This window comes from Rana temporaria, chromosome 12 (genome assembly GCF_905171775.1).
Source record: "Rana temporaria chromosome 12, aRanTem1.1, whole genome shotgun sequence".
Lineage (NCBI taxonomy): Eukaryota > Metazoa > Chordata > Amphibia > Anura > Ranidae > Rana > Rana temporaria.
Window position 1 is genome coordinate 16,979,558 of NC_053500.1, and position 27,810 is coordinate 17,007,367.

Genomic DNA, 27,810 nt, shown 5'->3' on the forward strand with positions numbered 1-27,810 from the left:
TGGAATACAAACGCACGCCATACTTTTCACATATTTCTTTGTAAAAAATGTTGATAACCATTTATCATTTTCCTTCCACTTCACAATTATGTACCACTTTGTGTTGGTCTATCACATAAAGTCCCAATAAAATACATTTACGTTTTTGGTTGTGAAATGACAAAATGTGGAAAATTTCAAGGGGTATGAATACTTTTATCAAGTAGCACACAAGAAAAATGGAAATTTATTCAACTCATGTTCAGTTTCCTAAACATCCGCTTTCCTTTTCTTTCTTCTCTCTGTACAGATCGCAGCACTAGAGCGTCAAGTCTTTGACTTCTTGGGCTATCAATGGGCTCCAATTTTGGCCAATTTTCTACACATCATCGCCATCATATTAGGCCTGTTCGGCACTTTACAGTACAGGCCTCGCTATGTCACCGCGGTAAGTCTTCATGTCATTGGTGGAGTGCTTTGGGTACTACAAGAGAGAGGCACAGACAGAGAGTCACCAGCTCCATGTGTACAGCATAGCTCCCAACTGTCCCTGATTTCGAGGGACTGTCCCCGATTTGAAACCCTCTGTCCCTCATAGCGCCTCATTTTGGTCTGATCTATATACTGTAGTTGTATATAAAATGCATTATTTATCTATCAAAAAGTGTTTCCTCGCGCTAAACCTTTTATCCAAATTCTAAATTGCTGCATTTGTAAATTCCAAAAGCCAATATAAAGGAATATTAGTGATAAAAAATATACTTGTGGGTTTAACCAATCAATTTCTTATGTATAATTCTCCTTTAGGGGGTGTATCCTATTTAGGGGGCGTGTCCTATGCCTGCATACTTTTGCTAGTAGGTGTTTGTCATTCCCATCTCAGAAAGTTGGGAGGTAAGGTACAGTAACAAAGGATTCTGGGAAATGAAGCTGACGTCATTGGTTCAGCAGCTTTATCCCACTGCAGGACAGACAGGGGTGTGTTCCCTTTACAAAAAAAAAAAACCTTTGCCATACATCCCAACTTTCTGAGGTGGGAATGAGGGACACCTATTAGCAAAAGTATGCAGGTATAGGACACACCCCCTGCCACACCCTCCTTAAAGGAGAATTGTAAAAAAAAAAACACAACAAGATTGGTTAAACCCACAAGTGCTTTTTTTACAACTACTATTCCTTTATATTGGCTCTTGGAATTTACAAATGCAGTCATTTAGAATTTGTCATATGACGTCCAAAAAGGGGATCTCTTATTCCGGGTGGACGTCATATGACGTCCTGTACTTTGTGCGGTGATATCTGAATGATGCCTGCACCTAGAGGCATCATTCAGATATAATTTTGTTCCGGCCGTGATCCTGCGCACCATAAGAAGGATCATAGCGACGCTTGATCCTTCTTATAGGCGGCGGGAGGGGACAACCCCCCCTCCCGCCGCCATCCGGTGCTTCTCCGGGCTCTCCCGTGCCATCGGGGGCCCGGAGAGATGATCGCCGTGCGCCGGATGGGAGGCATAGAGATGACTGGTGACCAGATGGTCACCAGTCATCTCTATGACCGTCAGAGGCCCGGGCGCGATGTGATGACGTCACGCCCGGGTACCCATAAGTAAACAAATCGTAATTGCGGCTAGTAAGAATGAGATCTGTGAATTTTTTTTCACGATCTCATTCTTTCCAGCCTGTAGGAGAGATGTGGAGGTCTTATTGACCCCGCATCTCTCCTTAAAGAGGACCTGTCACACACGATTCCTATTACAAGGGATGTTTACATTCCTTGTAATAGGAATAAAAGCGATCAAAAAAATAAAATAAAAGTGTAAAAAAAATTAAAAATGTAAATGCCCCTGTCCCCGGTAGCTCGCGCTCAGAAGCGAACGCACACGTAAGTCCCGCCCACGTATATAAACGTCATTCAAACCACACATGTGAGGTGTCACCGGGTGCGTTAGAGCATGTGCAACAATTCTAGCACTAGACCTTCTCTGTAACTCTAAACTGGTAACCTGTAAAAATTTTAAAGCGTCGCCTATAGAGATTTTTAAGTAACGAAGTTTCGCGCCATTCCATGAGTGTGCGCAATTTTATAGCGTGACATGTTAGGTATCTATTTACTCGGCGTAACATCATCTTTCATATTTTACAAAAAAATTGGGCTAACTTTACTGTTTTGTTATTTTTTAATTTATGAAAAAAAGGCGTTTGAAAAATGATTGTGCAAGATAAAAAGTTGCAATTGCCGCCATTTTATTCCCTAGGGTGTCTGCTAAAAAACATATATAATGTTTGGGGGTTCTGAGTAATTTTCTAGCAAAAGAATGATGATCTGTACATGTAGGAGAGAAGTGCCAGAATAGGCCCGGTATGGAGGTGGGTTTTAAAGCCCGGTATTGAAGTGGTTAAAGAACTAAAATAAATTAATAAAAGGGGCGGGCCAGGGACAGTCAGGCCGGCGAGAAAAATTAGGCTGGATATCCTTCAACTAGAAAATAAAGCAGGCTTTATCTGGCTTGCTGCAGCTTCTAATGCATATTGTGAGAAGCTCACAGTGTGCAGTGAAATCAAAGTAAGCCAATTCAGTCCAGGAGAGGATCCTCTACAACTGTGCAAGACTGGAGGAAAGTCTGGTGGTCAGATATAAAGCAGAAATCCACTCCAGACGGCTTCACTTTTGATCAGGGACAATATCCTTGTGGTCCCCACACAGGAGTTATATGAAGCCCATCTGAACCTGAGCCCCTTTTGGGTGGTGCTGGCCTTTAATGCAATGATGAATAAACTGAATTATGTATGAGTCACCTCCTAATACAATCACCATTCCAAGAAAAACAAGTCCTCTAATACATAATACATTGTTTATTTGCAAATTTCGACACGCGAGTGGAGGGGGGGCCCGACACAGAGATCTAGTCAAATCTGTTCATTTTATTCCATTAAGTATTCCTCGGAGCCGCTAAAGCAGCTTTTGTCAGGAACAGAACAATTATGTATTTTTCCACGCTGCCGCTAATAAAAGAGGATTAGAAAAGAATCAGCCTCACGCTTTTGTTTTATTTTTAGAATACTGATCGGGAAAGAGGCGCTCGGCTCCTCTGTGGATACCTAACGCCTTGTAATGAATTGGAGTGCACCTCGGGGGCCGGAGGGGAGGGGTGTCTCTTCTTTCTTGGAGATGGCACGCCTCCCTCTCTGCTAATATGGGCCAGTTGGGCTGAGCTCCGGCGTGGATTGAAGAAGAGGAACTTGGCTCCTCTGGGGATATCTAATCCCTTGTAATGAAGTGGCGTGCACCTCGGGGGCTGGAGGGAAGGGTTGTTAGGCCTCTTCTCTCCTGAAGATGGCCCGCCTCCCTCTCTGCTAATTTGGCCCAGTTAGGCTGAGCTCCGGCGTGGATTGAAGAAGAGGAACTTGGCTCCTCTGGGGATATCTAATCCCTTGTAATGAAGTGGCGTGCACCTCGGGGGCTGGAGGGGAGGGTTGTTAGGCCTCTTCTCTCCTGGAGATGGCCCGCCTCCTTCTCTGCTAATATGGGCCAGTTAGGCTGAGCTCCGGCGTGGATTAAAAAAGAGGAACTTGGCTCATCTGGGGATATCTAATCCCTTGTAATGAAGTGGCGTGCACCTCGGGGGCTGGAGGGGAGGGTTGTTAGGCCTCTTCTCTCCTGAAGATGGCCCGCCTCCCTCTCTGCTAATTTGGCCCAGTTAGGCTGAGCTCCGGCGTGGATTGAAGAAGAGGAACTTGGCTCCTCTGGGGATATCTAATTCCTTGTAATGAAGTGGCGTGCACCTCGGGGGCTGGAGGGGAGGGTTGTTAGGCCTCTTCTCTCCTGAAGATGGCCCGCCTCCCTCTCTGCTAATTTGGCCCAGTTAGGCTGAGCTCCGGCGTGGATTGAAGTAGGGGAACTTGGCTCCTCTGGGGATATCTAATCCCTTGTAATGAAGTGGCGTGCACCTCAGGGGCTGGAGGGGAGGGTTGTTAGGCCTCTTCTCTCCTGGAGATGGCCCACCTCCCTTTCTGCAGGGGAGGGTTGTTAGGCCTCTTCTCTCCTGGAGAGGGTCCACCTCCCTGTCTGCAATTACTGGAAAATTATTGGGGTGGATTGGGGAAGAGGAACTCGGCTCCTCTGGGGATACCTAATTCCTTGTAATGAAGTGGCTTTTACCTTGGGAGGGCAGGGGTGTCGGGCCTCTTCATTCCTGAAGATGGCCCGTCTCCCTTTCTGCTATTATTGGTCAGTTAGGCTGAGCTCTGGTGTAGATTGGGGAAGAGGCACTCAGCTCCTCTGAGGATGCCTAATGCCTCATTATGAAGTGGCTTTCACCTTGCAAAGGCAGGGGTGTCGGGTCTCTTCTTTCCTGGATATGGCCTGCCTCCATTTCTACCATTACTGGGAAATTAGGCTGAGCTCAGGCATGGATTGGGGAAGAGGCACTCAGCTCCTCTGGGGATACCTAATCCCTCGTAATGAAGTGATGTGCACCTCGGGGGTGTCAGGCCTCTTCTTTCCTGAAGATGGCCCATCTCCCTTTCTGCTATTATTGGTCAGTTAGGCTGAGCTCTGGTATAGATTGGGGAAGAGGCACTTAGCTCCTCTGAGGATACCTAATCCCTTGTAATGAAGTTGCTTGCACCTCGGGGGCGGTAGGGGAGGGTTTTCAGGCCTCTTATTTCCTGGAGATGGCCCGCCTCCCTGTCTATTACTGGTGAGTTTGGCCAAACTCCAGCGTGGATTGGGGATAAGGCACTTGACTCCTCTGCAGATACCTAATGCCTTGTAAAGAAGTGGCATGCACCCCGGGGGCAGGAGGGTTGTCAGGCCTTTTTTTATTCTGCAGATGGCCTGCCTCCCTGCTAGTTAGGCTGAGCTTAGGCTTGTTCAGACTTGAAGTGAGGTCATGTCAGCACGAACTCAGAGGTTTCACTTTATAGTATTCCCCCCCCCCCCAAGCTGCTACATAAAAGGTTATGTAGAGCGGGGAGGGGCAAGGGAGCTGGGCCAGCACATACAGTAATTAGACACTCCCAGAAGAAGAGAGAGCTATGATGTGCGAGGAGGGAGGGGGCTGTCTCTGCCCAAAATGTGTTAAGCTGATGCCTAAAAATATTAGGTAGGGTATCAGTTACCATCTGACCCTGGCTAATCTCTTCTCTCCTCTCTGTTCCTTCTAGTACGCCATCTGGGCTGCTGTGTGGGTGACCTGGAATGTATTCCTTATCTGCTTCTACCTGGAAGTGGGCGATCTGTCCAAGGTAAGACCCTCGGGGGATGCCATATAGTAGACACCACAGTCGAGATCAGTCTAATACTAAATACTGCAGGAGCCATTATCACCCTGCAAATCATTTTACCAGGAGCACATGACACGAGCCATGTCCCGCAACAATTAATAATCCAGTATGAGAGCCCCATTTTTCTGTAGTGACATTGGCACTGGGTTGTTGGATGTTGGGGGGGAGGGGGCATGACACGGCTTTGACCCAAAGCAGAAGTCTTGGCCTGACAGGGGTTCCAACTCTTCACCAGTCTACCAAAAACCAGAAAAATGTTTCACTGGAGTTCAACTTAAGGGGTCTATTTATAAAAAAAAGTTTTATAGCCATTTGTCCAACGAAATGGCATGTGCTTTCGTTCTGTGTGCTTAAACTGCTGTTTTTAGGCTATTTCCTCACCTGGTCCAATATTATTGTTCTTCTATTTTTTTAGAATACTTTCTATTCTGGTTGAATATTCTTAGCCTTTTGTTTTAGGATACTTTCTATTCTGGTTGAATATTCTTAGCCTGTTGTTTTAGGATACTTTCTATTCTGGTTGAATATTCTTAGCCTGTTGTTTTAGGTTACATTCTAATCTGGACAAATGTTCTTAGTCTGTTGTTTTTAAGTTACTTTCTAATCTGGTTGAATGTTCTTGGGCTATTGTCTTATTAGCCTAAGAACGTTGAACAAGAAGAGCAACTAGCCTATAAAAATAGTCTAAGAACATTCAAGCAGAAAATAGCCTCATCAATAGCTTAAAGCCGGTCATAGATGGATTAAATCTTGGTTGGTTCAGTAAGGACTATTGATTGACTTTAGTACAACCAGCCTGTCAGGTTTTTTTTCATTCGATCACTGCCGACAGAACACAGTAGCGCAAGTGGGAGGGATTGTGTCAGTGTTGATGGGGGAATCAAGCAATTATCTTTCCTTGCACCTGTGGTGAAAGGAAATAAAACTGCATTATCGATGGGCTGCTTAAGAACATTTGACTAGCAGAGAAAATAATCGAAAAAAAAATAGCCTAAGAACATTTTGACCATAATAGAAATCAATCTAAACAATAGCTTAAAAACATTCGACCAGAAGAGAGATTAACCTAAAGCAATAGCCTAAGAACATTTAACCTGAAAAGAAAATAGTCTAAGGCCCCGTACACACGACCGAACATGTCTGCTGAAACTGGTCCGACGGACCAGTTTCAGCAGACATGTTCGGTCGTGTGTACGGCCGACCGGACAATTGTCCGGCGGATCAGACAGTTTCCAGCGGACAAATGTTTCTTAGCATGCTAAGAAACATGTCCGCTGGAAGCCTGTCCGTCGGACATGTTCGGTCGTCTGTACGACTCACCGGACATGTCCGCTCGGCCCAAACCCCTCGCATGCGTCAAAGTGATTCGACACATGCGTGGAAGCATTGACCTTCCAGGGCCGTGCACGTCGCCGCGTAATCGTCGCGGCGACGGCACGGCCACGTCACCGCGTATCGTGTCCGTGCGGATTTCTGTTTGATGGTGTGTACAACCATCAAACAGAAATCCGGCAGAGGACTGTCCGATGAAAACGGTCCGGCGGACCTTTTTCATCGGACCGTCCGTGTGTACGGGGCCTAAAACAATAGCCTAAGAGCATTCAACCAGGAGAGAAACTAACCTAAAAACAATAGCCTAAGAACATTCAACCAGAAGAGAAACTAACCTAAAACAATAGCCTAAGAGCATTCAACCAGAAGAGAAAATAGTCTGAAACAATAGCCTAAGAACATTTTGACCAGAATAGAAACTAAGAACATTCGACCAGAAGAGAAATTAACCTAAACCAATAGCCTAAGAACATTTAACCAAAAAAAAAATAGTCTAAAAACAATAGCCTAAGAGCATTCAACCAAAAGAGAAACTAAACTAAACAGAAGCTGAAGAACATTCAACCAAAAGATACAATAGTATAAAACAATAGCTTAGAAACATTGGACAAGAAGAGAAACTAACCTAAAACAATAGCCTAAGAACATTTGACCAGAGGAGAAATTAACCTAAACCAATAGCCTAAGAACATTTAACCAAAAAAATTAAATAGTCTAAAACAATAGCCTAAGAGCATTCAACCAAAAGAGAAACTAACCTAAACAGAAGCCTAAGAACGTTCAACCAAAAGATACAATAGTATAAAACAATAGCTTAAAAACATTGGACAAGAAGAGAAACTAACCTAAAACAATAGCCTAAGAACATTTGACCAGAAGAGAAAATGGTCTAAAATGGTAGCCTAAGAGCATTTAACCAGAATAAAAAATAACCTAAAAACATTTGACCATAAAATAAATGAGCCCGAAAACAATAGCCTAAGAAAATTCAGCCAGAAATGAAAATAGTCACACAATGGCCTAAAGATGGCCATAGACGGTTTGTATTTGGGCCGGTTCCTGCTTTGAACCATGAATGGACAGGCTAAATGTCAACCAGCCAACTGGACATCAGATGCAATTATTGCTAGCGGCTCCCTTCAACCCATGGTTGCAGTTAATAAAATTTGCACCGTCTATGACTGTGAAGAGAAAATATTCTAAAACAATAGCTTAAGAGCATTCAACCAGAATAGAGAACAGCCTAAACAATGGTGTAAAAACTAACCTAAAAAAAAACCTAAGAGCATTCGACCAGAAGAGAAAATACCCACATTGGATTTTTCCCCATTCTCACAGCATCCACTTGCACAGAAGAAATGTCGATCAGTTTTGTTGGACAATAGCGATGCAAATGTTTTTTTTTATTTATAATTAGACCCCTTAAGTGTAATTCAGGTTCCTACCCTTCATATTGCTTATCTAGAGATCTTTGTGGACTATAAATGGAAGGGGAATTATGTAAGGCATGACACAATTGTGTGATTTTCCTCTATCAATTATGAATGAATGGAGGATTAATGAGCATGCCGTGCTGAGCGATAATTAGATGGATAATCGCCTATTGTAGAGTTCATATCAGACCTAACACATACATGTCATCACCTGTTCTATGTACATGTATATGACATACCAAGCTGTATTCTGTCTCCTCCAGCACAGAGGGGCCCCATCTGTCAGCATTCCTCACTCCTTGTCTATCGCTTCTGTCACTTGGAATGACATTCTAGAAGAAAGTTGTAAATCAGAATCCCATAGAAGCTGTGAAGTGGTCCTACACTCAGTCTTCCAAATCTGCAGACGGGCAGGCTTTTTATAATAGCTGGCATTTCTAGAGGTAGAGGGAAAGCCTATATTACTTACCCTTATTACAAGGGGGTGAGCTGTGCCAAGAAGGAAGCCCCTGTAGCTGGCATTTTTAGAGGTAGAGGGAAAGCCTATATTGCCTACCCTGATTCCAGAGTGGTGAGCTGTGCCAAGAAGGAAGCCCCCATAGCTGGCATTTCTAGGGGTAGAGGGAAAGGCTATATTACTTTCCCTGATTCCAGGAAGGTGAGCTGTGCCAAGAAGGAGATCCCTGTAGCTGGCAATTTTAGGGGTAGAGGGAAAGCATATATTACGTTTTTCCCAGCCTGAATTTCAGCTTTAATACTGGCTACAAGCAGCTGTGCCAACACACATTGAACAGTCATGGTCCACTGGTGACCCCATCAGGAAACCCACCCTGACAAATGCCATGCAGCCTTCACCGAGTCAGGAAGTGACTGCAAATAGGCTGCAGGAGGTCAGCTGCAATTAAATGTAAGGGAGAATAAAAATGGCAATTGTTTATAAGACAAACTAGATGTCATTGAGGGTTTACATCCACTTTCATGTTTGGGTTTGCCACAGGAAATTGCCTATTTCCTATAACCATTCAGCTTCCAGACACCGATTAGCCATTACTCACAATGTAATTCCACCCAGCCCCGGCTCCTCCCCCACCATCAATGAGAAGAGTGGCCTTCAGCTAAGACTTTGGAGGGTTGTTAATGTGTGTGATGATAATTGGTGGTTGTGTTTCCCCCACACAGGACAGCGACCTTCTGACCTTCCGCGTGTCTCAGCACCAGTCGTGGTGGAGTGAACATGGACCTGGCTGTGTCAGGAAGGAGGCCCCTGTAGCTGGCATGGCTGGCATGGAGAGCCACTCTTACGTGTCAGTGGTGGGATGTTCCATAGAGTACCAGTATATCGAAGTGTTACACAGCGCCACCCAGATCCTGCTGGCGGTAAGTGCAAGCTTAATATTCTCTGGAGTATGTGGGGCTACCAGGAGCCTAGCTGTACCCCGACCCCCATAAGAACTATACCCCTAAATCTCCAGTTCCTGAGTCTTCCCTCACCCTTCATAATGGGCGCAGCAGGTGTACAGACCCAGGAACTCAGCACAGGGATGGTGGAAACCCCTCATAATGGGCACAGCAGGTGTACAGACCTGGGAACTCAGCACAGGGATGGTGGGAACCCCTCATAATGGGCACAGCAGGTGTACAGACCTGGGAACTCAGCACAGGGATGGTGGGAACCCCTCGTAATGGGCACAGCAGGTGTACAGACCTGGGAACTCAGCACAGGGATGGTGGAAACCCCTCATAATGGGCACAGCAGGTGTACAAACCCGGGAACTCAGCACAGGGATGGTGGGAACCCCTCATAATGGGCACAGCAGGTGTACAGACCTGGGAACTCAGCACAGGGATGGTGGAAACCCCTCATAATGGGCACAGCAGGTGTACAAACCTGGGAACTCAGCACAGGGATGGTGGGAACCCCTCATAATGGGCACAGCAGGTGTACAGACCTGGGAACTCAGCACAGGGATGGTGGAAACCCCTCATAATGGGCACAGCAGGTGTACAGACCTGGGAACTCAGCACAGGGATGGTGGGAACCCCTCATAATGGGCACAGCAGGTGTACAGACCTGGGAACTCAGCACAGGGATGGTGGGAACCCCTCATAATGGGCACAGCAGGTGTACAGACCTGGGAACTCAGCACAGGGATGGAGGGGAACTTCTCATAATGGGCACAGGGGGTGTATAGACCCGGGAACCCAGCACATGGATGGTGGGAACCCCTCATAATGGGCACAGCAGGTGTACAAACCTGGGAACTCAGCACAGAGATGGTTGGAACCCCTCATAATGGGCACAGCAGGTGTACAGACCCGGGAACTCAGCACAGGGGTGGTGGGAACCCCTCATAATGGGCACAGCGGGTGTACAGACCCGGGAACTCAGCACAGCGGATGGCGGGAGCCCCTCATAATGGGCACAGCAGGTATACAGACCCGGGAGCTCGGCACAGGGATGGTGGGAACCCCTCATAATGGGCGCAGCAGGTGTACAGACCCGGGAACTCAGCACAGGGATGGTGGGAACCCCTCATAATGGGCACAGCAGGTGTACAGACCCGGAAGCTCAGCACAGGGATGGTGGGAACCCCTCATAATGGGCACAGTAGGTGTACATACCTGGTTTAACTCTCCAGCTTCCACCAAACAATGAAATATCAGTTTTAAGTGGCCCAGCCAAAGCAATGTGCAGTACCCCCCTCTCCCTTCTCCAGTGTGTGATGATTTCTGATTGGTCGGTAGCTTACAGCCCCTTTGCTCTGCTCTCTGCCTGGTCCTTACCTCCCCATCCCCCCTCCCCCTCCACCACCAGATCAGGCTGTGGGAGGAATTTGGGAGCCACACAAAGCCGGGAGCCCCCAGGGAGGGGCCAGAGCCTGGCAGACACAATTCTGGGTCATTAGTCTCTAAATAATTCAGCGGGATGATTGACAGGCGAAGAACAAAGAGTGTGTGAAGGGCGCCCTCTAATGGGCCGAGTCCATAGAAATCCTCACCCGCTGCTTTGTAGAAGGAGGTTGGCACAGAATACACAGACACATTATCAGGAGAAGACATGGCGTGCAAGGGAAGGCTTACAGGGAATGACGTTTTCTAGAGATTTCCCTTTTTTTTTTTAGGACTACGATTTTTAAAAATAAAATTGAAAACACATTTTCTTTAAGGCCCCATTCATACCTCCGCGACAAAACGCCCGACGCCGGACGCTCGTGCCGCTGGAGGGGAGAATTCCCATTGCTGTCTATGAGATGGTTCACATCTCATAGACGCCATACGCCTGCCGCCTGAAAAAAAGTCCCGGACCCTTTTTTTCAGGCGGCATTGGCGTTCGGCCATGCAAAGCAATGGGAAGACTTTGTTAAAAAAAAAAAAAGTTACACACTCGCGGCAAAATACGCCGCGTACGTGGCGTATCTTGTCGCGGAGGTGTGAATGCAGCCTAAGTCAAGTAAATGTGTAATATTGCAAAAGTTACAGCCTCATGCTACATAACTAAGCTCCATTATTAATGTATCTTAAAAAGAAAAAACTTTCCTTAGATTTTTACTCCAAAAGCATTTTTATTAAAATCTATTTGGTAAAAATTAATTATTAAATAAAAAAAATCTGATTTAAAATGTAAAAAAAATCAGATTTTTTTTATTACATTTTTTTTTTTTTTTTTAAATCATTGATTTATATCCACCCTGGAGAGCAATAATTCTAGCGCCAGGCCACCTCTGTAACTCTAAACAGGTAACCTGTAAAAAATGTTGCCTATGGAGATTTAATTTATCGCAATTCCACGAGTGTGCGCAATTTTAAAGCTTGACATGTTTGGTATCCATTTACTCGGCGTAACATCATCTTTTATATTTTACCCCAAAAAATTGGGTAAAATATAAAATTGTAAAATTGTACGTCCCTTTTAAGAAGTGGTTGTTGCGGGCACGTGTGCCTCGATCTCCGTGGGCGCGCACAACATCTCCCCCCGTTCTGCCTAGTGACACTGTCACTGATCGTGTTTCCTGTCATCGGGAACATGATCATTGACGTCACACGCCCCCCTACAGTAAGAATCATGCCTTAGGGGACACTTAAACCCTACAGCGCCACATAGTGGTTAACCCCTTCACTGCCAGTGTAATTTTCACAGTAAACACGTGAACGATCCGATTATTGTATGACCGTGTCGAAAGCTGAATTTTTAGTCCGATTTTCAGATCGTGTGTACGTGCCATAACTGTAAGGGGGGGGGGGGGTAAGTGGGGGGGGGGTGGGCTACCACTGACATGACAGGGAGCAGTATATCCCTGTCAGGTCGCTAGGCAAAGAGGGAAATGCCTTGTTTACATAGGTATCTCCCCATTTTGCAGCTCCGTGTGCCGCCGGCGAACATCGAGTATGTGGGACATGCGGGCGCGCGCGCCAGCAAAATTCAAAGGGATGTACAGGTACGCCCTATTGCCTGTACGAGCCCTTCTGCCGACGTATATGTGTGTGCGCCATTCGGCAAGTGGTTAATATCTACCGTATATACTCGAGTATAAGCCGAGTTTTTCAGCACATTTTTTTGGGCTGAAAATGCCCCCCTCGGCTTACACTCGAGTCACCTTTTTGCGCCTGATCTCCTGGAATTTGGGGACCCGGTACTGGCTGCCCCCCCCCCCAAACATGGCACACATGTAGCCCCACTCTTCCTCTACAAGTGTGCAAAGTTTGTTGTCCGAGCTGACTTTGCCCACTCACTAGACTCCTCATATAACTAAAATAAAATGTTTTAGGTAGACTGTCCCTTTAAGAGCGTCATGCATTCTCATAGCCGCGATGTCAGTTACAAATGGCGCACACTTGGAGATCTCGGCGCTCGCCGGTATTTGGAGGAGCAGCTGGGAATGTTTTGCCCTGAAGGATGACGGAAGAGCAGAAAAACACAGGATTATTTTTAGAAGTAAGATGTTGGGGGAATGTTACTTTCACGCTTCGGCGTGAACCCCTCTCTGCGTTCCGCCATGCGCACCATTCCTGCAGAGTGTGATCTTTTTATGTCCCCGCTGGGACAGCGCAGGGGGTCTCCCCAATACTGAACATTCCTCAGCCAATCCCCGGCCACCCCTCCCATCCAGCTGTGCATACTTCACACATCATCCATGACAAGCAGCTGAGTGCCGGGGATGCCTTCTGTCCTCCATAATATTATTATTGTAATTCATACGGGGGAGGGGGGGCAGGAGAGGCAGATGCCTTGGGTGCTTAAGTAGGAGGGGGGTGCAAAAAAGGGTAGGACCCGCAATCTGTACTGATGAGGTAATGAATGAATGAATGAAAAAACGTATATAGCGCGGCACATGCGAACTGAATCGCCTCTGGGCGCTTGATGTTTCGTGTCTCATGACATCAAAAGAGCAGAGTTTTGATCCGTCTTCTGAAAATCAGGTGGTTTTCCTCCAACCGAATGCTGGTTGGTAAAGCGTTCCATAGTCTAGGACCTTGAAAAGCAAACCTTCTTTCTCCTTTGGACTTGTATTTGGTTTTTGGCACCTTGACCAGATTTTGGTCAGTGGATCGCAGAACGCGATTAGAATTGTGAGGTTCTATCTTGTCGCAAAGATATTGCGGCGCCTTCCCATGGATGCACTTATGTGTCAGGCAGAGTGCTTTAAATACAATTCTGTCTTTTACTGGCAGCCAGTGAAGGGTTCTCAGCGAAGGTGAGATTGATTCCCATTTTTTTTTCCCAGTCACCAGTCTGGCGGCCGTATTCTGAACGACTTGCAGACGGGAGATTTGGTACTTTGGGAGTCCGAGGTACAGGGCGTTAGCATAGTCCAGTCTGGAATTCACGATTGTTCCCACCACGACTGCTACGTCTTCTTTAGGAATAAATGGAATAAGTCTGCGTAGTAGGCGCAACAAATGGTGCGATCCGCTGACTACTGACCCTATTTGTGCGTCCATTGTCATGAAGGTGTCGAAGATGACCCCGAGACTTTTGACTTTGGAGCTAGGGGTGATGATTTGGCCCAGAATGGGCGGCGGTGTCCAGGTTGTTGCCAGTTGACTCTTTCGGCTGGCGTGAAACATAAGAAGTTCTGTTTTGGAACTGTTGAGTTTAAGATAACTCTTTGTCATCCAGTTTTCTATCGAAGAGAGACATTTCTCTAAACTGAGATGATGATCCTTTTTGTTGCAGATGCGAAAATACAGTTGCGTGTCGTCTGCATAAGAGTGATAGAGTAGTTCTTGGCTACTGATAATATCAAAGAGAGGGCGAAGATAGATGTTGAACAGTACCGGTGACAGGGGGGATCCTTGGGGGACTCCACATGGCACCGTGCGTTTTTCCGACGTGAAAGATCCCAGTTTCACTGTTTGTGATCGGTTTTCAAGAAAGGAGGAAAACCATGGTAAATCACCTTCTGCGATTCTGCTACCTTGGCTAGTCGCATCAGTAACATTTTGTGGTCTACTGTGTCAAAGGCTGCGCTTAGGTCCAGCAGAACCAGGAGACAGGATTCTCCCTCGTCTGCGGCCTCGAGGGCATCGTCCCGTATTTTGAGTAAGGCCGTTTCTGTCCCGTGTCCGGGACGGAAACCTGATTGAAATGGATCGAGTAGATTGTGGGTATCCAGATGCTGTTGCAGCTGTTGTACCACTATTTTCTCCATTATCTTGGAGAGAATATTTAGGCCTGTTATGGGGCGGCGGTGAATTGGGTCCTTGGGATCCAAGTTAGGTTTTTTCAGGATGGGCTGGATTGTGCCCTCTTTCAGCAGGGATGGCACTGTGCCTTCCTTAAATGACTGGTTTATAAGCTGTGTGATGGGTGGTGCCAGGATGTCGGCACATTCCTTCAGCAGCTTGGTGGGAATGATGTCATTGGGTGCTGTGCTGTTCCGCAACGCACCAATGATATTTTTGGTGGTATCGATGGAGATGGGTTCCAGAGTGAACTTAGTTGATTGTAGAAGGTTTCTGTTGGTGTTTTGTAGTTGATTGAAGAGGGGGCTGAGGGGGGTATTATTTTGCAGAATACTTACCCGGATTCTTTCGATTTTGTCGATGAAGAAATCCGATAGTTCATTACAGAACTCTTGAGTGTCTGAATTGGGGACTTCAAGACATCCCGGATTCATGGTCTGGGTGACCATCTTGAATAGTTCTCTGGGGCGGTTCATGGCGCTGTTAATCGTCATAGAAAAATTATGTTTCTTTGCTTTGAAGATTTCTTTATGATATTGTGTTGTTATTGCCTTGTAGATGATGAGGTGATCTTCTGAAGGGCTTCTTTTCCAGGCGGCTTCCGCCCTTCTGCGCTCTTGCTTCAGTAGGGACAGCTGGTTGTTGAACCAGCCGGACTTTTTTTTCCGGATGCGGACTTTGCGTTTCGGTGCTACTAAGTCGGCTGACTGTAGCAGAGCTGCATTTATGGCATCCAGTGTATCTGAGGCTGTTAACTGAGGATGAATAGTTTTGATTCGGTTTCCCAAGGTAGATTTGAAGAGTTCCGAATGGAGCTTCCTCTGAGATCTAGCCCAGTGTATTGTCACCGGCTTGGGTACTTTTATAACTGGTGGAATTTTGGAAATTATGAAACTAATTGCATGGTGGTCTGTCCATGGCAAAGGTTCATTTCCCAAAATGTTTATTTTCAGATTTTGTCTGAAAATTAGGTCGAGTGTGTGACCTGAAGCATGTGTTGGCCCGCATATAAGTTGCTGTAGTCCTAATCCCTCCAGGTGATCGATGCAGGCATCCGCAATGGGATCCTGTGAGGAGTTGGCCCACAGATTGAAGTCCCCGAGCAGCAAAAGGTGTTTGCTGTTAAGGGTATAAGTGGATATAAACTCTGTTAATGATGGTAGAAGCTGCGATTTTGGCCCAGGTGGCCTATAGCAGAGGAGAATGTGAACAGTCTCCTGGGGGGAAGTTTGAAGTTGAAGAGTAAGGGTTTCCATGAATGGAAGAGGATTTTGAAGTAGTTCACAGATCATGGGGAGGGGGGCGCTTTATGACCCTTTTGCCTTGGCTGTTTGAGGAATTTGTCCTAGTAATTTTTTCATATTTTCATCTATTAAATCTTCTGCCCTTGTTGTTGTTTTAACTTTGGATAGTAATTTTTTTTTTGTTCTGCCAGTAAATACCTTATACAGCTCACTTCCTGTTTCTTGTCTGGTCATTAGCCTCATGAATAGCTCTCGCTTTCACTCTTGTGAGAGTTTGCCAGGAAGGGAGGGAGGATGAGTCATAAGAGGGCCAGTGAGAGCTGCAGAGCTGGAGGTGTGTGTCTGTGTAAATCCAGGAAGTGAACAGGCAGCAGCTTCACAGTTAAAATGGCTGCAGCTATAGACATATTATTATACTACAATATTATTATTATATTATATCTTTATACAGGGTATTATACATATTATTATTATTTATTATTATTATTATTATAATATCTTATTATTATTATTATATATATATATATTTTTATACATGTTATTATTATTTTTATTGTTATTATTATATCTTTATACAGGGTATTATACATATTATTATTATATCTTTATACAGGGCATTATAATAATAATAATAATAATAATAATAATTATATTTATAATACCCTGTATAAAGATATAATAATAATAATAATAATAATTATATTTATATCTTTATACAGGGTATTATAAATATTATTATTATTATTATTATTATTATTATTATATCTTTATACAGGGTATTATACATATTATTATTATTATTATTATTATTATTATTATTATTATATCTTTATACGGGGTATTATAAATATTATTATTATTATTATTATTATTATTATTATATCTTTATACAGGGTATTATACATATTATTATTATATCTTTATACAGGGTATTATACATATTATTATTATTATTATTGTTGTTATTATTATATCGTTATACAGGGTATTATTCATGTTATTATTATTGTTTCTAATAATTCTATATCTTTATACAGGATATAATACATAATATTAATAATGTTATTATTCAGGATGTATTTGGTACATGTTCATTGTCTAACCCCCTGCACTGATTCTTTTCCAGCTCTTTGGCTTTGTGTACGCCTGTTATGTGACCAGCGTGTTCACAGAAGAGGAGGACAGCTGTGAGTATAACCCCCTCTATAGTCCTGGCTGCAGACACTCCCCATACACTATACAATCTCCTTTAGATCTCTGTAATGTGAGGGTCACTCCTGATTGGATAGCAGTTGAACGGATTGGTCAGGGTTGTCCTGACAGGAGTGTGAAGGAAACTGTACAATCAGGTTGTAGTGTGTATGGCGGCCACCCTTATACACAGAGCCATCTCCTCTTTGGAATGGTAAAGAGAATCTAATAAAGATTACTGGAAGTGAAAGGGATAGAAATGCCATTCATGATTATTAATGTAGAAGCCCCCCGGACCTGTACAGACCCTGAATGTCAGATTTGTATCTGCAGCCTGTCGTGGTCATTTTTTAGGCTAAAGGAGGCGCCAAGTGTCTCTACTTCAGGGATGGAAGGGGGGGGGGGGGGTGGAAGGGTTGGGGCTCCTGTCAGGTTTTTTAATGCTGTGTCGATAATTGATCACCTCTGGTGATATAAAGTGGGGGGGCAGATGACATTTGACAGCTGTCCTTGGAAAAGGAAGAGAAGGGGACTCCTCTGATAGCAAGGGGTTAGAGTCCCGGGGTAGGCAACCTCGACCCTCCAGCTGTGGTGAAACTACAAATCCCATCATGCCTCTGCCTCTAGGAGTCATGCCTGTGATTGTCAGGGTCTTGCATTGTCTCATGGGACTTGTAGTTTCAAAACAGCTGGAGGGCCGAGTTTGCCCTCACCTGGGTTAGACCCTCTGTCAGGGTTTTCATTGCTGTCTGCAAGTCTGAGAAGAACAAATGACAATCTCACATCTGACCAATCACAAGGAGGACCCATGGGTGGTGGGCCAGGGAGGTTCCTCGCCATCTGACCGAGACTCACGACGGGCCATTCTTGTACAATCCAACCCCACGTGATCTCTGCGCCCCACACTCGTTACAATCTAATTGAACAAATGCTGTCCAATCACCAACATCTATGATTGCCCCTCCTATGCGATCCGCCCAGTGCGACTCCAATTAAGGTTGTCAGTCAGTCCCTCACACAACGGGGGGAGATTTACTAAAACTGGAGAGTGCAAAATCTGGTGCAGCTGTGCATAGGAGCCAATCAGCTTCTAACTTCAGCCTGTTCTGTTAATCTGACAATAAAACCTGGAATCTGATTGGTTGCTGTGCAGAGCCAGACTTTGCCTTCTCTCGTTTTAGTAAAACAACCCCCATTGTGACAAAAACGATCCCATTGAATAGGAATCATGAACTGCAGATCCTCCATCCAACTGATACCCCCAAAATAAGCCCCTCCCCCTTCACCCTCCATTGGATGGATTGATTTGAATGCTGGAAAGTCAATTAGCTGTCAGAACGCTATTCAGGGATATGCAATTAGCGGACCTCCAGCTGTTGCAAAACTACAAGTCCCATCATGCCTCTGACTCTGGGTGTCATGCTTGTGGCTGTCAGAATCTTGCTATGCCTCATGGGACTTGTAGTTCTGCAACAGCTAGAGGTCTGCTACCGTGTTTCCCCGAAAATAGGCCCGGGTCCTTTATTAATTTGGGCAACAAAAGACACAGTAGGGCTTATTTTCGGGGTAGGTTTTACCATGTAATGTGCTGTCTTCTCACCCCCCTCTCATTCCCTGCCGGCCAGGAATCCCCAGTGTGACCCGAGTTAAAATGCTTGTAAAATCCTATAATCCACTCTATTACAGGAGTATATAATATACATTGTGTGTGTTTCTGTAATATAATGGTGGCAAATATCTTCCTTATAGTGCAGCTCTGCGCTTCTGTGACCCGCCAGAGCTCGCTTCCCCGCAATTATACTACAGAAACACACACATTGTACATTATATACTACTGTAATAGAGTGGATTATAGGATTGTAAAAGCATTTTAAACTAGGGCTTATTTTTTGGGTAGGGCTTATATTGCAGCCCTCCTGGAAAATAACGCTAGGTCTTATTTTCGGGGTAGGTCTTATTTTCGGGGAAACAGGGTAATTGCATATCCCCGCTATAGATTGTTTCTCATCATATGATCTTACGCAAAGCCCTATTCGCGAACGTTTTACGCAAACGACGTACACAACGTAAAATTTGACGCTGGCCCGACGTCCATACTTAACATTGAGTACACCTCATAGAGGCAGGGGTAACATTACGCCGAAAAAAGCCTTACGTAAACGACGTAAAAAATTGCGCCGGCCGGACGTACGTTTGTGGATTGGCGTATCTAGCTCATTTGCATACTCGACGCGGTAATCAACGGAAGCGCCACCTAGCGGCCAGCGTAAATATGCACCTTAGATCCGACGGCGTACTAAGACGTACGCCAGTCGGATCTAACCCCCATTCAGGCGTATCTGGTTTTGTAGATACAAAACAAAGATACGCCGGAGCAACTTAGAAGTTACGCGGCGTATCAATAGATACGCCGACGTAACTTCTTCGTGGATCTGGGCCTATGTGTGTCATCACTATAAATTGATCACAAATTGATACATGTATGGCCACCATATATCAATAATGTGTGTCGCAACTATAAATTGATCACAAATCAATACATGTATGGCTACTATATGTAAACCGATGTCAAATAAATATGAGTGTGGTCACCATAAATTGATCAGAAATCGATACATATACGGCCACCATAAATTGATCAGAAATCGATACATATACGGTCACCATAAATTGATCAGAAATCGATACATATACGGTCACCATAAATTGATCAGAAATCGATACATATACGGTCACCATAAATTGATCAGAAATCGATACATATACGGTCACCATAAATTGATCAGAAATCGATACATATACGGTCACCATAAATTGATCAGAAATCGATACATATACGGCCGCCATAAATCAATATATCTTTCGCCAGTATAAATTGATGAGAAATCAATCCATGTGTGGGGACCACCCTTCCAATCATTGGTGATCTATAGGAGAGATCAGATTGTTAGGTGTGTGGCTGATCATACAATGTACAGAACACAGCTGTCAGATATTAATGATGTACAGCAGGGTGTGTGGGGGGGAGGGGGTCTCATTAGCGGAGCCCCCCCCCCCCCCCATGAATCGGAGGTCCCGCGTGTGTCCTCGTTATTCTCTGTCTGGAAGAGCTCCGGGCTCTTTAATAGTTGGCATCACGTGTCCCTCGATTAACCCAGATTGGGGACAATCAGTCAGTGTGTGGGGGGGAGGGGGGGGAGAGGTAGCACTGGAGGGAGCCGCACATTACAGGGGGAAACAATTAAAGGGACACACACAGCCTATAAAAGACAAGGGGGGAGGGGATTCCTTGGGAACAAAAGATTTTTGATGTAAAGCCGACACTGTGATCTCATATCTATCTCATGTATTTATAGATCACCAACAATGTCCCCCGCACTCTACATATACAACATATTATTACCAAAAGTATTGGGACGCCTGCCTTTACACGCCGCACACATGACACTGGAGTTTCCTCCACCACTCCAAAGACATGCTGGAAGGTTACATTGCCCTCATATGTGTGATAGGGACCTTCGATTGTAAGCTCTTGAGGGCAGGACCTCATGTACACTATATTACCAAAAGTATTGGGACGCTTACACGTAGGGTTAGTCTTGGTCTGTAGGGTTCAATATTGAGTTGGCCCCCTGCCCTTTGCAGCTAGAACAGCTTGTGTGTCTATGGGGAGTGTTTGACCATTCTTCCAGAAGGTGGGGTCAGGCACTGATGTTGGATGAGAAGACCTGGCTCACAGTCTCCACTCTAATTCACTAGGGTTGGTGTCACCCGGTGCATAAAAAAATGGTGTCACCCTCCCACCAACTATAGTCCCCCCCTCAGTAAAGAACCCTCTCGGTGCAGACACCCTCCCCCCCTAGGTAGTACAGACACCCCCTTCTCAGGTAGTAACAGGCAGACACCCCCCCCCCCCCCAGGTAGTAACAGGCAGACACCCCCCCCCCCCCAGGTAGTAACAGGCAGACACCCCCCCCCCCCCCCAGGTAGTAACAGGCAGACACCCCCCCAGGTAGTGCAGACAGACCCCCCCAGGTAGTACTCCCAGCGTTGTATGTCCCACGAGTGCTGGCTCCTCCTCCTCTGTGGGTGTAAACAGAGAGGAGGGCCGCCGCCGGGTGTACCAAGATGGCCGCGGCTCCGGAGCTAGGCCGAAGCCGTGGCCTTTCCTAATGTTATGGACGCGGCTTCGGCCTAGCTCCGGAGCCGCCGCCAATCCGCGGGTCACAGTGTGTGCCGATTCCGAATGGGGTGACCCGTTCAGATCACGGATCAACTGTGATCCGTTGCACCACTATTTGGTGGAGGGGGGATTATGCTGTGGGGTTGTTTTTCAGGGGTTGGATTTGGCCCCCTTAGTTCCAGTGAAGGGAACTCTTAAGGCGTCAGCATACCAAGACATTTTGGACAATTTCATGCTCCCAACTTCCTATTCGAACATGACTGTGCACCAGTGCACAAAGCAAGGTCCATAAAGACATGGATGAGGGAGTTTGGGGTGGAGGAACTTGACTGGCCTGCACAGAGTCCTGAACTCAACCCGATAGAACACCTTTGGGATGAATTAGAGTGGAGACTGCAAGCCAGGACTTGTCCAACATCACAAATGCTCTTCTGGAAGAATGGTCAAACACTCCTAAACCTTGTGGACGGCCTTCCCAGAAGAGATGAAGCTGTTATAACTGCAAAGGGCGGGGCCAACTCAATATTGAACCCTCCGGACTAAGACTGGGACGCCATTAAAGTTCATATCTGTGTAAAGGCAGGCGTCCCAATACTTTTGGCAATACATTGTACATGAGGCCCTGCCCTCAAGAGCTTACAATCGAAGGTCCCTATCACACATATGAGGGCATGTCTTTGGAGTGTTGGGGTGTCTTGGCTTGGTTGTGAACCCAGCGCTCAGGTTCTGCAAGGCAGAAGTGCTGGCCAATGACCGGGGGGGACACAAGGTCATGGCCCGGTCCACCCCCCTCCCATAGCCTACAATGGCCGATATCACAGCTGGTGTTCTGTACAGTGATGGGGGCCCCAGAAGGGCGAATCTAAGAACCATTTTTTATAATTTGGGGTCATTGAACCTTCACCCCTCCCCCGGTGTGACCCATATTGTCTGTCCTCCATTCCTCCCATGTCTCTGCTCCTCCCCCTCCCTGCATGCCTTCTCATTGTTTTTGTTGCTTTTATTTTGGGATTTTGTTTCTTTCAGTTGATTTCATTGGTGGATTTGATCCATTCCCCCTCTACCATGTCAATGAAAAGTCCACCCACCCGCTGTTCAAGCAGAGTTATTTGTAAGTATAAGACGGCACTCTGCGGCCTGCCCTGTCGTCTCCAGCCAATCAGATCCATGCCCAACTGGACTTCACTAACCAATCATACCTTTCTGATGGATGCAGGCACACCATTGGCTGCCTCGGTGCACCCGTCACCTGTAGGGCTGGGTCAGCTCTGAGCCAAGGTTCAGCCGATGTGTTGGAATAGATCAGTGTTTCCCAACTCCAGTCCTCAAGGCACACCAACAGGTCATGTTTTCAGGATTTCCCTCAGATGAAACAGCTGTGGTGATTACTAAGGCAGTGAAACCGATCAAACCACCTGTGCAAAATAATGGAAAGCCTGAAAACATGACCTGTTGGTGCGCCTTGAGGACTGGAGTTGGGAAACACTGGAATAGATACATTGGGGTTGGTTTACTAAAGGCAAATAGACTGTGCACCTTGCAAAGTGCATTTTCTCCAGAGCTTAGCCAATGAGGGGAGGCTTCACTGCAAAGAATACCCAATCACGTGCAAAGAAAAAAAAAAACAGCACGCGATTGGATGATGGAAGTCAGCAGAGGTTTCCCTCATTTACTAAGCACTTTGCAGAGTGCACAGCCTATTTCCCTTTAGTAAAATCCCCCTCAATGCAACATTTCTGGGTGAAGCTCCGGCACACTTTGACTTGATCCATAACCTTTAACCACTTGAGTAGCAGCCCTTCCATCCCCCTTCATTACCAGGCTGGTGTTTAGTGCTGTGATAGTTTGACTGACAATTATTCTGCCATACAACACTGTATCCAAATGAGTTTTATATTATTTTTTTTATCAGGTAGAGCTTTCTTTAGGTGATGTTTTAATATATAAAAAGGAAGAAAAAGACTAAAAATGTACCCCGCCCCCGATCCTAAAAACTCATTGGTGGATAGACATGTGCGGTTCGTTGGGTTTCTGAATTAACATTCAAATGATTTTTTTTCGTTATATGGAGATACGGATAAATATCCGGATACACAAATTACAGCAAATACAAAGTTCACCGAATAACCAAACCAAATTCATCCCAATTTTCCAAAGTTCAAGTTGAAATTTGAATCGAATTTTCCATCGAATTCCATTCAAATTCGAACTGTAAACATATTTCTGAAATCAAAGACTGGGTGTTATTACTGTACATTTATTGTAAAGCCAAATGCAAATTTAACCTTCTCCCGCCCCCTCGCTATAGCCGAATGATCACTACAGTGCGGGCCTTAATTGCCGGAAAGGCCGTAATTTGACGTGCTCCTGTGCATGAGTTGTCTGCATGCCCCCTGGGGGGCGCGCCCAGTGACCATCGATTCCGGCCCCTTACCACCTGATCAGCTGTCAGTCAATCACAGATGATCACGTGATGTAAACAGAAGATCAGTAATCTACTTTGTTTTCCCCTCATGTGAGGGAACCTACAGGTGCCTATCAGTGCTGCCAACCAGTGCCTCATCATCAGTGTGGCCTACAAGTGCTGCCCATCAGAGCTGCATCATCAGTGTGGCCTACAACTGCCCATCAGTGCCACTTATCAGTGCCCACCAGTACTGCCTCATCACTGCCTATGTGTGCAGCCCATCAGTGCAGCCTTTCAATGCCCATCAGTGTCGCCTACCAGTGCCCATCAGTGTCACCCCCCCAAAGGTGCCACCTATCAATGCCTCATCAGCAGTGTCACCTATCAGTACCCCCTTATCTGTGTAGCCTTTTAATGCTCATCAGTGCTGCATATCAGTGTCACCTACCAGTGCCCATTAGTACTGCCAATCAGTGCCGCCCATCAATGACTAGCAGTGCCACCTATCAGTGTGGCCTACCTGTGCCGCCTATCAATGCCTCATCAGCAGTGCCACCTATGAGTACCCCCTCATCAGTGCCTCTGTGCAGCCTTTCAGTGCCCATCAATGAAGGAGAAAAATTACCTGTTTTCAAAAACGATGAAACTTTTTTTTTTTTTCTTCTAATTTTCTGTATTTTTTCATTTTCTAAGCAAAAAAAAAAAACAGCAGTGATTAAATACCACCAAAAGAAAGCTCTATTTGTGTGAAATAAACAAAATGATAACAATTTCACTTGGGTACAGTGTTGTATGACCGCGCAATTGTCATTCAAAGTGTGACAGCGCAGAAAGCTGGCCTGGGCAGGGAGGGGGTGAAAGTGCCCGGTAAACAAGCGGTTAAAGAGTCATTGGCCCGGATTCAGGTAGATTTGCCCCTTATTTACGGAGGCGCAGGGCAGCGTTTTTGCCCTGCGCCCCGCAAATTTACTGCGCTACCCGCGATTCACGGAGCAGTAGCTCCGTAAATTGCGTGTGCGCTGTGTAAACTTGCCCTGCGTAAGGGCGCCTAATGTAAATGATCCCGTAGGGGGCGGGAATCATTTAAATTAGGCGCGCTCCCACGCTGAGCGTAGAGCGCATGCTCCGTCTGGAAACTTTCCCTACGTGCATTGCGGCAAATGACGTCGCAAGGACGTCATTTGCTTCAAAGTGAACGTGAATGGCGTCCAGCGCCATTCACGAATCACTTACGCAAATTACGTAAAATTCGAACGTCGCGACGCGGGAACGACGGGTATACTTTAGCATTGGCTGCCCCTGCTATTAGAAGGGGCAGCCTTACGCTAAACACGCCGTACGGAAACAACGTAAATTGCGTACGCAGGGCTCGCGCAACATTGTGAATCGGTGTTAGTATGCAATTTGCATACTATACGCTGACCACAATGGGAGCGCCCCCTAGCGGTCATCGCAAGAATGCAGCCTAGATATGCGTGGCATAAGAGCCTTATGCCACGCAGATTTTAGGCTGCAGTCGGCGTTACGATGTTCCTGAATCAGGAGCATTCGTAACGCCGGGGCAAGTAAGCAATTGCGCTGTGTAACCTATGGTTACACAGGCGCAATTGCTACTTGAATCTGGGCCATTGTAATCATTTGATGAATATTTTCTTTTGTTTGTTTGCTTTGTGCCCCCCCCCCCCCCCCCCCCCCTGCTGCCTGGCTGCAGAGAGAGGAAAGGGGGAATCTCTCTCCTCAGTCCCTTTCCATGTCTCAGAAGTGAGACACCAGAGGTCTGTTTTGGCCCCTGATATTTTACCAAAGAACCCCAATGAGGCTGTAAAAACTTGTAAAAAAAAAAAAATGAATGAAAATTTATTGTAACAAAAAAAAATAAAAAAATACTGCCACAAATCTCCGCCCTACTGACATCATCTACTGTTTATATATATATATATATAATCTATGCAATGCACTAGGGTTGTACCGATTACCGTTTTGTTTGATCAGTGAGTACCAATACTTTCAGTCAAGTACTTGCCAATAAAAAAAATAAACGGTATTGGTGCAACCCTAGTGCATTGCATTCCAAATAATGTGGCACTTTTGATTTGCGAGACGTTCTGGTACGTTGGCAAACCAATGATTTTAATGGGCATCCTTAAAGTGGGTGTAACGCTTCCTTTTTTTTTTTATTAAAACAATAAACGTCATACTTACCTGCTCTGTGTAACGGGTTTGCACAGAGCAACCCTGATCCTCCTCATCTGGGGTCCCTTACTGGTGCTCCTGCCCCCCCCCCACCACCAAGTGCCCCCATAGAAAACCGCTTTATATGGGGGCACTCGCACAGGCTCGCTCCCGAGCGGCCCTGTCTGCGTCTATTGGCAGTGTGGCTCAGCCCCGCCCCCTTGATCTAGGATTTGATTGACAGGAGTTCCGTAGCCTCATTTTTTGATCCATTGGTGCGCAATAGAAACAGACAGCACAATCTGGAGAGCCGGAATCAGTCTCCGCCCCCTCCATGCATGTGACAACCCACAAATCACAAAAAAGTGATCTTATCTTTTAATAAAAATGTCATTTGTACCTTTTTTCTTTTACTACAGTCATGCTTTTTTTTTTTCATACGGTAGGGAATCCTCCGCTCTTACCGTAAAGAATCCCTTCCTAAATTGACGGTAAACTCCTCTAATTTCCCATACATGACTAATATGTCCGCTACAGAAATAATGATCATAAATCACCAATAACATTGATAAGTGATTCACAATCACACCGCGTCATCGTAGTTGTTATGAGTCTGACTGTCATGTCTTCCCCACAGGCCGGCGTAAGTGAGAGGAGCGTACATCCAGCCGCGGAATAGGGGACGCCCGTCGCAGCCATGATACAGACTCGGGATCGGGCAGAGGAGTCGCCAAGAACCAGCACTGTACATAATGCGTCACAGCGAAGCGACAAAAAGGACTGCGCACTTCTGTTACTGGGCCGGTGCCCCTGCCCCCTTTTTCCTGACCCCCCCCCCCACCCTCAGATTCCCAGGCCTTCTCTGAATCCAATCCTATGTAAAGTCATTGTTCAAAATACAGCACCCCCCAGAGGTAGTGTGCGCCCATCGTCCTGGGGGGGAGGAGCAGCCCGTTCATACAACGTTTTTTTTTTTTTTAAGGTTTAATAAAAATTGTCACATTAGATTGTTTACCGTGTCAAGCGACCGTCTTACCAGCATTGCTTCCCGGGAACAGAATGGCCGGTTATCCGAGATCACCCGCGGATATCGAGTGCGGTCCTCGCAAACCGCGACATGGATCTTTAGATCTAGAAAAAAAAAGTAATTTGAACGATTGAAATTGACTACCATTGGGGTCGTGTCACATCCATTTCTCTAACCGTACAGTAGCTGAACGATCGCACGCACTTTCCTGTAGCCGCAGCTTTTTTTTTTACATGACCGGCTCTGCAGCCAATCTACGATTTGATCGGTAATTGGACGGTGTTTTTTTTTTTTTTTGTTAGGATAATCATTTGTTAAAAAAAAAAAAAAGTCAGACAAATCTGTGGCAAAGCCATCGCTGTCACAGTGCATCCTGTAAGTATTCACAGCACTTCACTTTTTCCAAATTTTGTTATGTTACGGCCTTATTCCAAAATGGATTCAATTCATTATTTTCCTCCAAATTCTACAAACAATACCCCATAATGTGAAAGAATTTTGTTTGAAATCTTTGCAAATTTATTAATAAAAAATAAAAACAATCCCATGTACATAAGTATTCACAGCCTTTGCCATGACACTCCAAATTTCACCCATCATCCTAAATCCACTTACCCATGTTCATCCGATCGATCGAATGGGTGCATCCTGTTTCCACTGATCGTCCTTGAGATGTTTCTACAACTTGATTGGAGTCCACCTGGGGTACATTCAGTTGATTGGACATGATTTGGAAAGGCACACACCTGTTTATATACAGTGGCGGTGCGTCTATAGAGGGCGCTGGAGCGCCGCCCCCTCTGGCTCTCGCACCGCCACTGAATAACAGTGCATCGCCGCCGCAACTAATCAGATGGCCGGACGGTGAGC

General features: G+C 45.7%; 1 protein-coding gene across 3 annotated transcripts in view; it reads left to right on the plus strand.

Annotated features, from left to right (window-relative positions):
* NKAIN4 (sodium/potassium transporting ATPase interacting 4) overlaps window positions 1–26,925 on the plus strand; it is a 75,248-nt gene extending 48,323 nt beyond the window's left edge. The window contains exons 2-8 of one of the 3 annotated variants that reach the window (XM_040331628.1): window positions 290–427; window positions 5,148–5,228; window positions 9,212–9,409; window positions 17,087–17,147; window positions 22,361–22,445; window positions 26,360–26,404; window positions 26,551–26,925. In XM_040331628.1, coding sequence (XP_040187562.1) covers window positions 290–427; window positions 5,148–5,228; window positions 9,212–9,409; window positions 17,087–17,147; window positions 22,361–22,445; window positions 26,360–26,402 — 606 coding nt within the window. In that variant the 3' untranslated portion in view covers window positions 26,403–26,404; window positions 26,551–26,925. The remainder of the gene's footprint in view (window positions 1–289; window positions 428–5,147; window positions 5,229–9,211; window positions 9,410–17,086; window positions 17,148–22,360; window positions 22,446–26,359; window positions 26,405–26,550) is intronic. The other 2 variants (XM_040331629.1, XM_040331630.1) reach the window with 2 other exon arrangements.
* The last annotated feature ends 885 nt before the right edge of the window (window positions 26,926–27,810 follow it).